Source organism: Cryptomeria japonica, chromosome 5 (genome assembly GCF_030272615.1).
Source record: "Cryptomeria japonica chromosome 5, Sugi_1.0, whole genome shotgun sequence".
In the NCBI taxonomy this organism is placed as follows: Eukaryota; Viridiplantae; Streptophyta; class Pinopsida; order Cupressales; family Cupressaceae; genus Cryptomeria; species Cryptomeria japonica.
Window position 1 is genome coordinate 200,228,944 of NC_081409.1, and position 14,273 is coordinate 200,243,216.

The following is a 14,273-nucleotide window of genomic DNA, read 5'->3' on the forward strand; positions in this document are numbered from 1 at the left end:
CATCATTTGCATGTCAAATTATTTGTAGATGCCTTTTGACATAAAGACTAATGATGATCTTCCCCTAGTTTCATATTTTAAGAAATGACATCTAACTAATTTTTATTAATAAAATAAATATTTCTTTAAATGTCCTTTAGCTAAAGTAATGTTTTTCTTTATATTGATTTAACATATAGGTGCGCACTAGCGAAAAAAAGGGTAATTGTCCACTACGACTTGCCCTGTCTTCCGAGTTTGCCGTCCTTAATTTATTCCATTTCTTTACTTTTGGTCAGGGTCAGGTACCTGTTCTTCTTTTGAATATTTTTTTATTTTATTTATAACGTCTGTCTTTCTCAATGGTGAGGTCATTAATGGAATCCAACAAGGTCCAACAATGCCCAGAATGGCCAACGGACAAGTGTAATAAGCTAATTAGTTAGTTTGTCGTGGAAGGAAATGAAAGATTGCTCAGAAAGAACAGCACGAATGATGGAATTGGAAGTGTGAGAGGAATTTACATTTTTATCCTTACAGAAAGGATCGAATCATTGTCGACAAGTTCACACATAGATCTCATCTCTGAGACACATTCCCAGCATGCACACGGGATAATCTGTCCAGTTGGGATTAGGGTATATGCACATTTCTGGAGGTGGGTATTGTTTATAATTCATTTGTGCAGGTGGGTGTTGTGGAGTTGCAGTGATGGAGCCGACACAGATAAGCCTGGGAGGATTCGGAGAAGGAGTGAGTGCCAAGGAACTCACAGAGTACTTAGAAGAAACTGTGGGAATGGTGTGGAGATGCAGATTGAAGACATCATGGACTCCTCCCTTTGCATATCCAAAGTTCACAAGTGACAGCAAGTATTTGGTCGAGAACAAAGCCAAGGTGCCTCCTCATGCCTTTGTTCACTTTGCAGCTCCAGAAGCTGTCAAAGAGGTCGTGAAGCTGGCTCAAAAGGGAAGGCTGGTGTTCCGCAACCAAGCTCTCAAAGTCAAGGTTGGTAGCGAAACCTCAACTAGAATGCGTAAAAGAAGAAAAACTCAACCCTTCAGATTTTCTTCCGCTATGATTGAAATAGGTTCATTGTATAGTCTTGATGAGTTTTGGGTTGCGTGGCGAGGACCCACTTCTGGGGTAGAGTTTCATGTAGACCCATTTGACAAAAGATGTAGGATTATTCTTACTCGGGATCAGTTGTTTGCTATGCCTAACATTGGTAGAGATACTCTCATAAAATGCGACTTTAAGATTGAGTTTTTGATTAAGGATATTAGAAATGTGAGGTTTCTCAATGAGAAGGGGATTTTGGTCATGTTAATCCAGCTTTGGGTGCCACCTTGGATACATTATAGAACCGCAGATGATGATATTCATGTGGGTGCTCCTTTTGTTCTGTTAGATGATGATGATCCATGGATACGAACACTTGATTTTACTCCTAACAATGCAATTGGTAGATGTTTGGTATATAAGATTTTAGTATCTCCTCGTTTGGGTTACATCATGGAGAAAGCCAAAGATTATTTTAAGCATCATCGCTTGATAGATGAAAAGTTTCCTAAGTTTTCTAGTTTGAGGACTCAGAACGAACCTGCTGTTCCTAGATCAGGATTCTTTTTTGTGCTGCCACTACTCCCGAAAATTCTCTTTGATACCATGTTCCTGTTAAATGCTCTTGTACACAAAGGCATTGTCAATTACCACAGACTAACTCCCGAGTTTTATAATTTGTTGAATCCTAAAGTGACATTACCTGAATTGTCCACAATAGCACTGAGGCACATGCTATCCTACACCTATCCAATTTTTGATGCCTTCGAAAGACTTAAAACTGTACTTAGGTGGATTTCAAACAGCCCAAAGCTTCTGAAAAAACCAAAGATTGCTGAGGAAACAGTTGAAGTTAGGAGATTGGTCATCACTCCTACAAAGGCCTACTGTCTTCCTCCAGAAATAGAGCTGTCAAACCGTGTCATAAGGAACTTCAAGAAGTATGCAGATAGATTTCTAAGAGTAACTTTCATGGATGATAACATGGAAGCCATGTCATCAATGGCACTAAATGTTCCTACAGCCCCTATTGTTAGAGAGGTGTCATCTAGTTCTCCTGCACATAGAACTGCAATTTATAGGCGAGTGAAGCAAATTCTTCTTCATGGATTTGAGCTCTGTGGTAGAAAATATTCATTTCTAGCTTTTTCTTCTAATCAGTTGAGAGACCGCTCTGCATGGTTTTTTGCTACTGAAAATATCGAAATACATCAAATTAAAACCTGGATGGGGACCTTTCCTAAAAACAATGTTGCTAAGCATGCTGCTAGAATGGGTCAATGTTTCTCTTCCACCTATTGCACGGTACAGGTTCCAAAAGTAAAGCTTGAAAAAGACTTTGAAGACATCAAAAGGAATGGTCATGAGTTCTCTGATGGTATAGGAAAGATCACGCCTGATCTTGCCAGGGAAGTTGCTCAGAGATTGCAGTTGAATATCAACCCCCCGTCAGCTTATCAGATCAGGTATGGTGGCTACAAAGGTGTGGTAGCAACTTGGGAAGCTGAACCTGGAAGCAAACATAAGCTGTCTTTGAGACCCAGCATGAAAAAGTTTGAATCTCGACATGACATGCTTGAAGTAATCACCTGGACACGTTTCCAGCCCTGCTTTCTGAACAGACAGATAATTACTTTGTTATCAGCTCTTTTAGTTCCTGCCGCCACTTTCTATGAATTGCAAGATTCAATGCTGGATAAGCTTAATCAAATGATTGAAAATGTGGAAGTGGCATTTGATGTATTAACCACATCATGCACAGGAGATCTACAAAACACTGCTGCTATGATGCTGAGTGCTGGTTTTAAGCCTCAAACAGAACCGCATTTGAAAGATATGCTTTCTTCTATAAGAGCTGTCCAATTAGAAGAGCTTCGCAGAAAATCTAGGATTTTTGTCTCTGATGGAAGATGGTTAATGGGCTGTCTGGACGAAATAGAGGAGCTTGAATATGGGCAATGTTTCATACAAATTTCGAGCCCTCCCCTACAAGGCTGCTTTCTTGAAAATGGATCAAGCTTTGTAGACAGAAAGATAAGCCCGAGAATTATAACAGGAAAAGTGATTGTGGCAAAAAATCCTTGCTTACATCCTGGTGATGTACGAATCTTAGAAGCAGTTGATTCTCCTGGATTGCATCACTTGGTTGATTGCTTAATCTTTCCACAGAAGGGGCATAGACCTCATCCTAACGAAGCCTCAGGTAGTGACCTTGATGGTGATATCTACTTTGTTTCTTGGGACTCTAGGCTCATGCCACCAAGTGGTGAGAGTTTTGACCCAATGGACTATACTCCAGCTCAAGAGGTAGCATCAAAAGAACCTGTGAAAACAGAGGTATGGCTATTTTTACTATCCTAAAATCGCCCTTCTGCCACAAGTTTTATTTTTCACATTAGTAGTACTCTTTTTATATGTAATATATATTTTCAAGGGCTTCCTGTACTATGGTTTCTATTGATGGCTTCCTTTTTGTTTCTTTGTCTACTGTTATGAATCGTTATTTGCTGAACAATTATATTTTTTTTTCAAATGCATTGCAAGAAGACAACCGCTTCGATGGCTCTTTATCTTGCTTGTATGGTCTAAATTCTTTGTTTATTTTAATTTTGTCTTGAATCTCAGAAACAATGACAACACAAAAAGTGTGCCATACAAACCATGTGATAGCTTATCCTTTTTCATTTTCTATTGTGTGGTGTAATGTCCCCAGATCAGGATCTTGAACAATATTTAATTTTAATAATATTTTTGTGGATAGGCAAACCGAAAGAAAAAGCTGATCATCTATGGTAATTTCCAGAATAACACTTACAAATGTTGAAAATAATATGTGAAACTCAAATTCTTTACTATGCTTATAATTAATGATAATTCTCAGAATATAATGCATTTTAAATACTAAAAATAAATGTGAAATTATAAATCCAAATTCCATGCATGATTGCTGGTCAAGAATAATGATTTTGATATTTTGCACAATTCCTCATTCGATCAGGAATTAAGTAAACAACAGAATTAGAGGATAATAATGCCACAACACGTATAAAACCATTATGAATGATATATAACATCAGAAGTAACTGAAAGCGCTCATTCACAACTAAAATACAATCTTAAAAAAAATGGCAAATTAATCCCCAAAGACAGCACTTAGTTAGGCAGTAATAAATGAACTTACTGTATAGCAAATCATATTTGAAACAAGGCACAGGGACAGCAATAAATTCTCAAGAAAAACCAGATCCGCATAACCAGCCTTGAGGCATGTATGGGTTGCTTGAATACTGGAAATGTAGGCATATGCAAATTAAACCTCCTTCAATGCAAACAATAGTTCTCAACCTTTGAAATTCTGCTAATTGATGACTGCAAGCTCCAAATAATGTTAAATAATAATAAAATTAACACTTGTACTATAGTGGCACTGTAGCGACACTGTAGAAGCATGTAAACTTGAAATCTTGGCCAAAAATGCTGATTTGATGAGGTGGATTAATTTGCTTGTGAATATAAATTGAACAACCACAACCAATAAATCCAAATGCAATCGTTGCATAAAATTGGTCAATTGAAGATGAGGGTTTTCGTCCTCAAATTCAAAAACCATTTCAAAAGGGTTTTCATCCTCCAAAGGGTTTCTGTCCTTGAGAGCGCTAATTTGAAATTTGAAATTGAAATTGATAATAAGAGATAGTGGATCTTTTGATGTGAGCCTTTCATTACATTTTGACTAAAGTGTTAAAAGCTTTTTTTAAACTTTACATAGGACCTAAAATGATTTTTAAGTGAATGAAGTGATCTTCCCACTTCAAATATTATTAGTACTTTTATTTCCTTTTGCTCTATCCTTTGATGGGCTAGAGGTCTTCTTCACAAATCTAATCTTGAAAAGGGGACATGGCATGTGCCTTAAACATTCTAAAAATAATTAGAAATCTATATTTGGAAGGTATCATGTAACTTTAGTAATACAATGCTAAGTTGCCGGTTTGAGTTTGAGAACTCGGTACCTTCAAATATTATTAGTACTTTTATTTCCTTTGCTCTATCCTTTTGTCTATAGGAAAACGTGACAGGCTAAAGGTCTTCTTCGCAAATCTAATCCCGAAAAGGGGACATGGCATGTGCCTTTAACATTCTGAATGTGCCTTGAACACTTTGAATATAATTAGAAATCTATATTTGGAAGATATCATGCAACTTTAATAATACAATGCTAAGTTGTCGGTTTGGGTTCGAGAACTCGGTACGTCAGTGCAACAAATTTTGAAAAGGGGTATATGTGTGCGCGCGCGTGCGCACACACACAACCTAGAAGCAATGTCACATAGCATCATATAAAAAACAAAAGCAACATAAACTTGTAAGCATAGCATCATAGCATCATATACATTAAGTTCAATATCAAAATGACAAAATAATAGTATCATTGTTTCAACAATTGGAACTATAGTTTTAATATTTAAAGTTTAATCATCAAATGGATTCTTTAATTCATCAACATCGTTCTCATCCTCCTCATCCTCCTCATCATTGACATTGACATTAGATGAACCTATGCCAATGCCACTTGCACTTGCACTTGCACTATAAGTTTGCTCTGGCTCTATAGCCCACATCTTCGTCTCCCCTTTCTTGCAGTCATGTTGCTTGTGTGAAAGAAGACGTAGGTTGGAATGCACATATATTAAATTCTCCGTTCTTTTTGATTGTAATCAATTGCGCTTTACTGAGTGGATGAAAGAGTATGTGCTCCAATTTCTTTCTAATGCAAATGAACTAGCAACCTATGAAGACAAAGTAAACTATAAATAAAACTTGTGATAAATTTTAATTAATTAAACAAACTTGTGATAAAACTTTGACTGCAAGGGGTTGTAGGTTTTGGAAGCATGTGCATCTATGAGCATCCCTTCTGAATCTATGATGAAGAGCATCAACACTTACACCATTTTCATTTGCAAATTCTATGAGCATCCTTCTTGAATCTATGATGAAGAGCATCAACACTTAGACCATTTCCGTTTGCAAATTCTATGAACTCATTTGTAATCACATCTTGCACATCATCTTCAGGGTAGAGTCTAAGGAATGCTACCTTGTACCCATCAAACACTTCTAAATCTCTCCATGGTGCAAGCCTTCCTGGTTGATCAATAAATTGACTGCTGTAGTACTTTGGTGTCAAGGCGTAGGCAAGAAGATGCAAAGGAGTGGTCATCTTATTCCACCTTTCTACAACAATTGCTTCCACTTGTTTGAAGAATTTCTCCTCGGGGTCTTGCACTTTTGCATTTATGATGTACTTCATTTTTTCAAGCATTGAGTCAATGGCATCATAAATCTCTCCAATGCAAGGCCTATCCATGTTAGTGTAGCAAAGCATGCTCATAATGGGCTCAGTGAAACTAAGGATATATGTCACAAGATCCCACCATGACTCATCCAATATCCCGACCCTAATTCTTGCCCTCTCAGTGCTGCTCTGCTTCCATATAGCCCAATTTCAGTTGATCACTATATTGCAAAGTGCCACTTTAACTTTCACAAGTCGTTTCAAGACAATTGTGTGATGCAAAACAGGTTTCAACAACCTATAACACAAATTAATGCCATAATGATTAAAAAATAAAGCCAAACTTTAAAAAAGAATACACAATCATATTATGAACATTGAAAATAAAAAAAATTAGAAAATATAAAATTAAATTACTATTTTACTCACCTTCAATAGCTCCAAACTCGAAAAAGATCTAGAAATCCCTTGAGATATGTGGTGGTTTGTGATGAACATCTGGATGTCCTCAATCTTTGCAGACACTTGTTTGATCCAATCAATTTTATTCCCAATCTTTTGTAGCATAAGATTGAGTGAATGGACTGCATAAGGTGTCCAAAAGATGTGATGATAGCGTTCCTCAACCAACAAACTAGCATCTCTATATTTTTTTGCGTTGTCCGTTATGACTTGAACAACATTGTGGGGTCCCACTGTCTCAACGGAAGAGATGAGAATATCTGCAATAAATTTGATGTTTGAGAAACAAATGAGGAGAAATGAACTAAATTTATGTTTTAAATGTCACTTTTTTGGTTTTAATTTTCATTTCCAAGTGGTGGTTTCAAAAACTATTCAATTTTGCAAAAAAAATTCACTTTTTGGGCTGCCAGACGTCTGGGTTCGCCCAGGTTCCTCCTAGGTTTGCCCAGGTCGAACAAGTCGTTGGGAGCGAACTTTGTCCGGACTCACAGGTGGACCAGACCAAGATCTGAACCAAGACCGGACTGGACCGGTACCAAGGGCCTGGAGGGCCGAACCCTGCAACTTAGATACAATGGGTAGAATATAAAGTCAGACTCTCTAAATATTATTAATTTGCAACATCTTTAGTAACACCTCCTCCAAATTCTATAATATTAGTGCTCTGTAGAATCATGTTGTTTGTGAAAATTAAAAGGAGCATGTTGATTTTGTTCACAATATGTCAAGTAGGACATTGGACTTTTGATAGGTAAATTAAGAAAAGACATAAGTGCCCCAGCAATAGACAGCTGTTCACACAACCACCAAACCATGAGAGAAAAGCAATATTTATGTGGTATATGAAAATTAAAAGGAGCATATTCATTTTGTTTACAACATTTAAAGTAGGACATCTGACCTTTGATAGGTAAATTAAAAAGACATCCCCGTCCTATCATTAAACAGCTGCTCATACAACCACCAAAACCATGAGAGAAAAGCAAAATCCAAGTTTTTTAACAAGAAATTTGTGGCAGGATAGATTTTAAAATTCCAAGCATCAAGGAAGATTTATCTATCGGTCTCTTATCATTATATTGAGTCGAAACAAATTATTAAAATGAGTTTTTGAAAGTGTCTTATAGTTTTTTTGCACTTGCATAACAATTAAAACCCTGTTCCTTCAATGGTGAAAATCTGAAGTAGTAACTATGTCTACTCAACTGTAAACAAAACCAACCAGTCATTTGTATTGGAAACGAAAAAAATCGAAATTCAGCATCAATGAATAATGTCATTAATGATCTGGTCCATGAGATATTTATTGTCTGAAGCTCTCCATTATTGTCATTTCCAAATCAGAGCCCGATAAATTTTTCATGAGCCTTTGTCTAGCATTCCACTAAACAGATTGTATAGATGTGGACTTGCCAACAGTAGACTGACTGCCACAGTTTGATATCTATTTCATAGTATGTTATATATAATACGAATCTCATAAAAGGATTAGAATGAACTTGCTGCTGTTGTCACTCTTACTTCTCTTCCTCAGACGGTCTGTCAAATCCAGCTGATATAGCGTCCAGCTCTTTCTCTTCCCTTATCAGAGCCTCCAAATCAGGCACCTCCTAATCCTCATTGATTATTTTTTCTTTTCTTTTCCTGTTTATGCATATAATCATCCATGCACTCTTGAGTGTAATGTCCCCTACTAGGATTTACCATAATTCAGTTCTAAAACAACAATTCTACCTTTCAAGTGAAAGTTGTAGTATATTAATAAATATAAATTTATCAAACTGAATACATTTTATTATAACATTTAACTTAAAATAATTTCAGTTATAATCTTCCTTGATATGACAATGGAAGATATATCATGACTGACAGAGTCAATGATGTCTGCAGATCTAAAAGTGTTGATCCTGATTCGGATATGATTCCTCATACAAGATAATAGACTGTTCTTTTTTTCATTCCGAATAGTATAGTAATATATTCCCTTTGGTCGTTCCTCATGCTAAGAGGTAGCAAGCGGGCACCATTCTTTATGCTTCACAAGCTTCCATTCCAAACTATTAAATGACAATCATCTGTTATTACGTTACTTGATAATAAGCATGGTATAGTGGTACGCCTTAAAGCATATCGATTGCTCGTTTGTCATTATAATACTGGTGCCCCTTATTACTTCTAATTCCTTCATGACATAACATTTATGTTGATCAAGCGATATCCTCTGCATCATCCGTCAAAGATTATTCATCTCTACCTTTTTAAGCGTACGAGTGGGGTGATCACATATGATTCCCTCTTAAGATAGGGAGATTGCTTTATTATAATCACCACCCTTAATAGTTCCATGGCCAAGAACCCTGTTGGTTCTCAAATCAACAGATTGGATAGATTCTAAGGAAATGCCAACTCCTATGATCAAACCTTCCAATTGACTTGGCCAACTTATAGAGCGAACCTATTTGGTTACTAACTCTCTCACTTTAGGCTCTGCAGAACCTAGGCGGGTATACCTACTCACTAGCTGTTTTCAATGACTAGTGCCTTTTATAGCAGATTAAGTATCTTGATCTGACTTCCTCCTATCTCAGAATGGCATAAATTCCTATGATGGAGATATAGCAGATGAGTTCAAGATTGTTGTTGTAGAAACTATTTGATCTTTGTGCTTGAAATCTATATATATACACTATTGCTAATTTATTCTAGAATTCCTACTCAGCTACTCCTATTACTTTTAATGTGAGTATGAACTGATGAGTTGTGTTTTATAGGTGATCAGTGCCTTTCTTTGCTGTTTGGGCTACAGAGTCTTTATATTTCTTTAGGACTTATTGTGTAAACTTATGAGACAGTTTTTAAACCCACCCCATCTCGATGAGTCTGTCAGTTACTGTTTCTTATGAGCTCTACTTCAATGTCTATATCATAGACCGCTTGAATGAATTTAACCCTAACTTTTAAGAGACCATCCAAGGAAGAAATACAAGGAACAATTACAATTCGCAAGTAAATCCTTTTGATCCAAATCCACAATATGAAACACAAAATTTTACTGGAAGCACACAAATAACCTTATCTCCTTTAGATAATATCATAAGCAACTGCCTGCAGAAAATGCAGTAATTCTTGCCTAGGCATGCATGCAGCAGCTTTTGTTCCCTTTCAGTGGTTTTGTAGTATCCTGTTATATTTAGAGCAGCACTTGCATGAGAAAGGTCTATTTTAAGCAGTGAGTTAAAGGTATTAAAAATTGTAAAAGTCAAAATTATAAAATATAAAAACAGTGATAGTTGTAATTGCCCATAAACAAAATATTTAAAGACCTTATAAATTTCAAAAACAAAAATACTGACAAATTTGTCCATAAACAAAATATTTAAAGACCTTAAAAATTTCAAAAACAAAAATACTGACAAATTTGTAATTCAGTGATTTGTCAAATGTCAATACACAATGAAAATTACAACCAGTATTTAGTGATCTTCATATTGCTCTTCATCAATAGCATCAAAGCACATTTGGTTCGATTCCATTTGAACTACAATCAGTTGCAGTGCCACTCCTAGTAGCCACATCATGTGATACTCAAGAGTTATATCCCAATTCTTTGTCACTCCCTCATCGTAATCAAGTGTCCTATGTGATAAGAGGCGCAAGTTGAGTGCACAAAGACCAAATCCTTAGTTTGTTTTTGAACCCAATATGGCACCAAATGAATGGAAATAGAATTCCATGTGACGATTTCAAATAAAGTCAAAATTCATCCTCATGATATTTCAGACCAGGAAGAAATAGGTGCAGGCATAGAGATGTCTTTTATTTTGTATATTGCAGGATTATGAGGTGTCAAAATGGGGTGAAAAGAGGGAAAAACATTTTGTAAATGAAGGGGAAGCATGCAACCCTGGATATAAAAGGTCAGAAGCCCAAGTATCAACCAACTGAGATAAATAGATTGTTTCACATACCAAATGGATCTTTTCATTTGTATGTTATTTCCATAGGAGTTCTCTGCCCTGAGGACAGAAACAAGGAGAGTTAATTTCGAGTTGGAATATCTATGGTGGCAAGCGTGGCAGTAGAAAAGAGGGAAGCATTATATCAGAAGCAAAGCCAAGAGTTATAGGAGTGATCAGTTTCAGATTCTATTCTTCACAAGATGACAATATACCTTTTTTTATTGGCATTATTCTAAATCATAGATGGAACACTCGCAGAGTACTTGGCGAGTTTTTGAGCTCTGCGAGTTTTTACCACTTTAACTCGCAGCAAAAACTCGCCGAGTTTTTAGCAAAAACTCGGCGAGTTTCTATAAAAAACTCAGTTAGACTAAAAAAAGAGGTCCAAACATGTAAAAAAATTATTAATTTTTGTTTTTTCAGGTCAGTTTCATTCTCTTCATCAGAATATATACATGAAATATAACATTTACTTTAAGTTATATTTCATGTATATATTGGTAGGATGTTTGAGAGTGGTTTGAGATCTCTGGGAGTTATCATGCAAATTCTAGGTTTTAGAAGATTAATTTCAGTAATCATTATGCTCCTATCAACATTCTCTCTCTCTCTCTCTCTCTCTCTCTCACACTTTATCTGCCTCAAATTTTAGACTTATCTATCTCCCTATCACTCTTCCTCTATCCTCCTCTCTACCACACTCCATCTCACTCTCTCCTCTCTCCCCCAAGATCTAGACCTATCTCTCTACCCCTCTTTTTCTCACCCTTAGACCCCGACGAGGGGTGCTACTCTTAGCCTAATTTTAATTTGCAGATGCTTGGTGGCAAAGTTGGGGTGGAAATACCCCAAATCTCAGAAAATTTGCCCTCAGAATCTTATGTCAACCTTGTAGCTCATCAAGTTGTGAGCGCAATTTGAGCTTGTTTGAAGCCATCGACACAAAGAAGAGGAGCAAGTTAGCTCAAAAACGCCTCAACGACTTTGTCTTTGTTCAATATAATCTTCGATTGCCCGTAAGGAATGTAGAAGAAGTAGCAGGTGGTCCACTTGACTTGGATGATATAGATCCTTACAGTTATTGGACATCACAAGAGCATCCTCCATTGTTTTCCGAGGATGGCATCACTGATTTGGAGAGACATGCTATGGAGGAGGAGGGGGTGGATTTGGTTTCACGCTGGATGACATTGAGGAGGATGAGGATGAGGATGAGGAGTCATTGCCAGTGCCACAAGCAGGTGGAGACATAGCTTCATCCAGGATGGAGGATGAGCTAGCCATATTGAGCGAGGAGGCATAGTCACGCCCACTGCAAACTTTTAGGACTAGACCCTCTAGACCCTCTAGTTTTACCTCTCCCTTAGTTTTTGCTAGAGCTGGGAAGAGGAAGTTGTAATTGTAATTTGTAATGATGTATTTACTTTTGGTTTTACAAAAACTATTTACTATTTTGCTTCTAGGCTTCCAACCATCAGCATTCCTCATGAGGATGCAATTTTGTAGACACTTTGCATTTAAATATATCTAGAATCAGATTGTTTCTTTTGTGTTATCATTTATTGACTCATTGGATGCATCTTCTCATTAAATTTTGCAAAACAAATGCATTTTTTATTAAATTTAAGCGTGTTTTTAAGTTGCCGAGTTTTTCCTGAGTTTTTTTCCCAGGGGCTTGGCGAGCCGAGCCAAGTCGTGAGTAGTCCAACTATGATTCTAATAATTCATTTTATATTTTTTAATGTAAAATTATAAATTTATTTTGGATGCCAGGGTTTTTCCTAAGATGGGGTTTCTTCGTGGTAAATACTCGCGTGAATATTTTTGCGTTTGATTTCCTTTCTTTGGCATGAGAATGGCCATTGATGCTTGTGCTGATGGCTTTTGAGGCATTTATTTATATTATATGAACATTTTGAATTTGCTTGGCATTTTTGATTTAATTATTCCACATAAGATCAATGCTGATGAGTTGCATGGAATCCTCAATGCAATTAGATTTCATTTGGTATCAGAGAGAATTCTTTAAGCTTGTGGGATATTTACAAGTCTTGAGAGAGTTATGTATATGTCTTGATAATTGTATCTCTTCAATAGAGAGTGAAACAAGATGCTCTCTTCAGTAGACAAGATATGAAGGCTAAACGACAAGAGTGTTGTTGTGTAGCTAGGTCAGACTCCTTCTAGGGCCAACCTAGTGCAAAAAAATGCCAAGTGGCCTGTCAACCTTGGCATTTGGATATCTCAGTTGTATGAGTCTAATTTGGGGCAGGCCCTATTTGGGCGAACCACTTATGTGTAACTTGTGATTAAGTTAAATGTAACTTGCAACTAAGGGAGACTCATATGTAACTTGTAATATATAGGTCTGACCCTATCCTTGGTGCCAAAAGAATATGGCCAACTTAAGGTCTATTAGGAGGTATTGATTCATATATATGCAAGGTCATGATTGGATCAATAGATATGAATTCAATAACATGAAGGTCATGTAGTGTGCTCGGGGGTGACGATAAGAGCTTATCGTCTATGGTTGGGAAGGCAACAAATCTAATGTTTGCCTATGGTTATCGAGCACTACCATAAAATCAACATGGTATCAAAGCGGGTTCCTTCTATAGAGCCTAACCACTTGAGGGTAGATCCTGTGCTTTTGAGGGGAGTTCAATCAAAGTAATTTGCAGACTGAGAAATCTAAGTGGAGGCAAAAGTCGATTACCGAGCCTCTCAACTCAGTCGTGAGCATCACATATGCTTTGCAGCAAGTAATGACCGTTGAGGTGTTGATGATCGCCATAGATTTGTCGTTAGTGCTTAATGACAGTCCAATGCCTTGGCGTTGAAAGTCGCCAAGCTTGGTATCGAAATGCTAACGGTAAGTGGAGTCGCTATGGACATCTCTATCCGTTTTAACATTCTATATTCAAATTCTTCATTCGAGGAGAACATGTTGTGGAGGATTCTCTTCGGCGATCGTAACATTTTACTAGCAAATGAAAGTGAAGGATTTCGCTCGCTTCATGGCGCTCGTGGCTAGAGACATCGACAAGGTGGCAGCAAGCATTCTGAGGATTCAACAAAGCAATGCGAGTCGGTATGCATGCTATTGACTGCTTAGTATAATGGAAGGTTGAGATCAAGCAACAACATAGTGGCGAGTTTTGTGATGATCACATTAAGCCGTATACAAATGTGAAATGTGTGCGTATGGGGATGAAAGCGAATGGATGCACCTAACGATCAGGAATGGTGGAGAAGGCCTTCATGCAATAACGCCTTGCAACAACTCACATCGTCCTAGAAGCTTCGAGTGTCACATGAAGCATCCATTTTGCTGAAGCCTGCATAGGCATCAGATGATATTGTAACTGAAGGTCCAATTATTCGAGTTCTTACTTATGCTCTTGAAGATTATCTGAAGTTTGTCCTAGGATGGGCACTGCAGCTTAGCATTCTGGCACACCTTGCTACAAGTGGATTTCTGTCGCATTTATGTGGTTGGTCCATCA

General features: G+C 37.1%; 1 protein-coding gene across 1 annotated transcript in view; it reads left to right on the plus strand.

The window, feature by feature from the left end:
• The first annotated feature begins 283 nt into the window (after positions 1-283).
• Positions 284-14,273, plus strand: part of LOC131072831 (RNA-dependent RNA polymerase 6) — a 30,087-nt gene continuing 16,097 nt past the window's right edge. Inside the window, exon 1 of the mRNA XM_058009110.2 lies at positions 284-3,378. Coding sequence (XP_057865093.2) covers positions 691-3,378 — 2,688 coding nt within the window. The 5' untranslated portion in view covers positions 284-690. The remainder of the gene's footprint in view (positions 3,379-14,273) is intronic.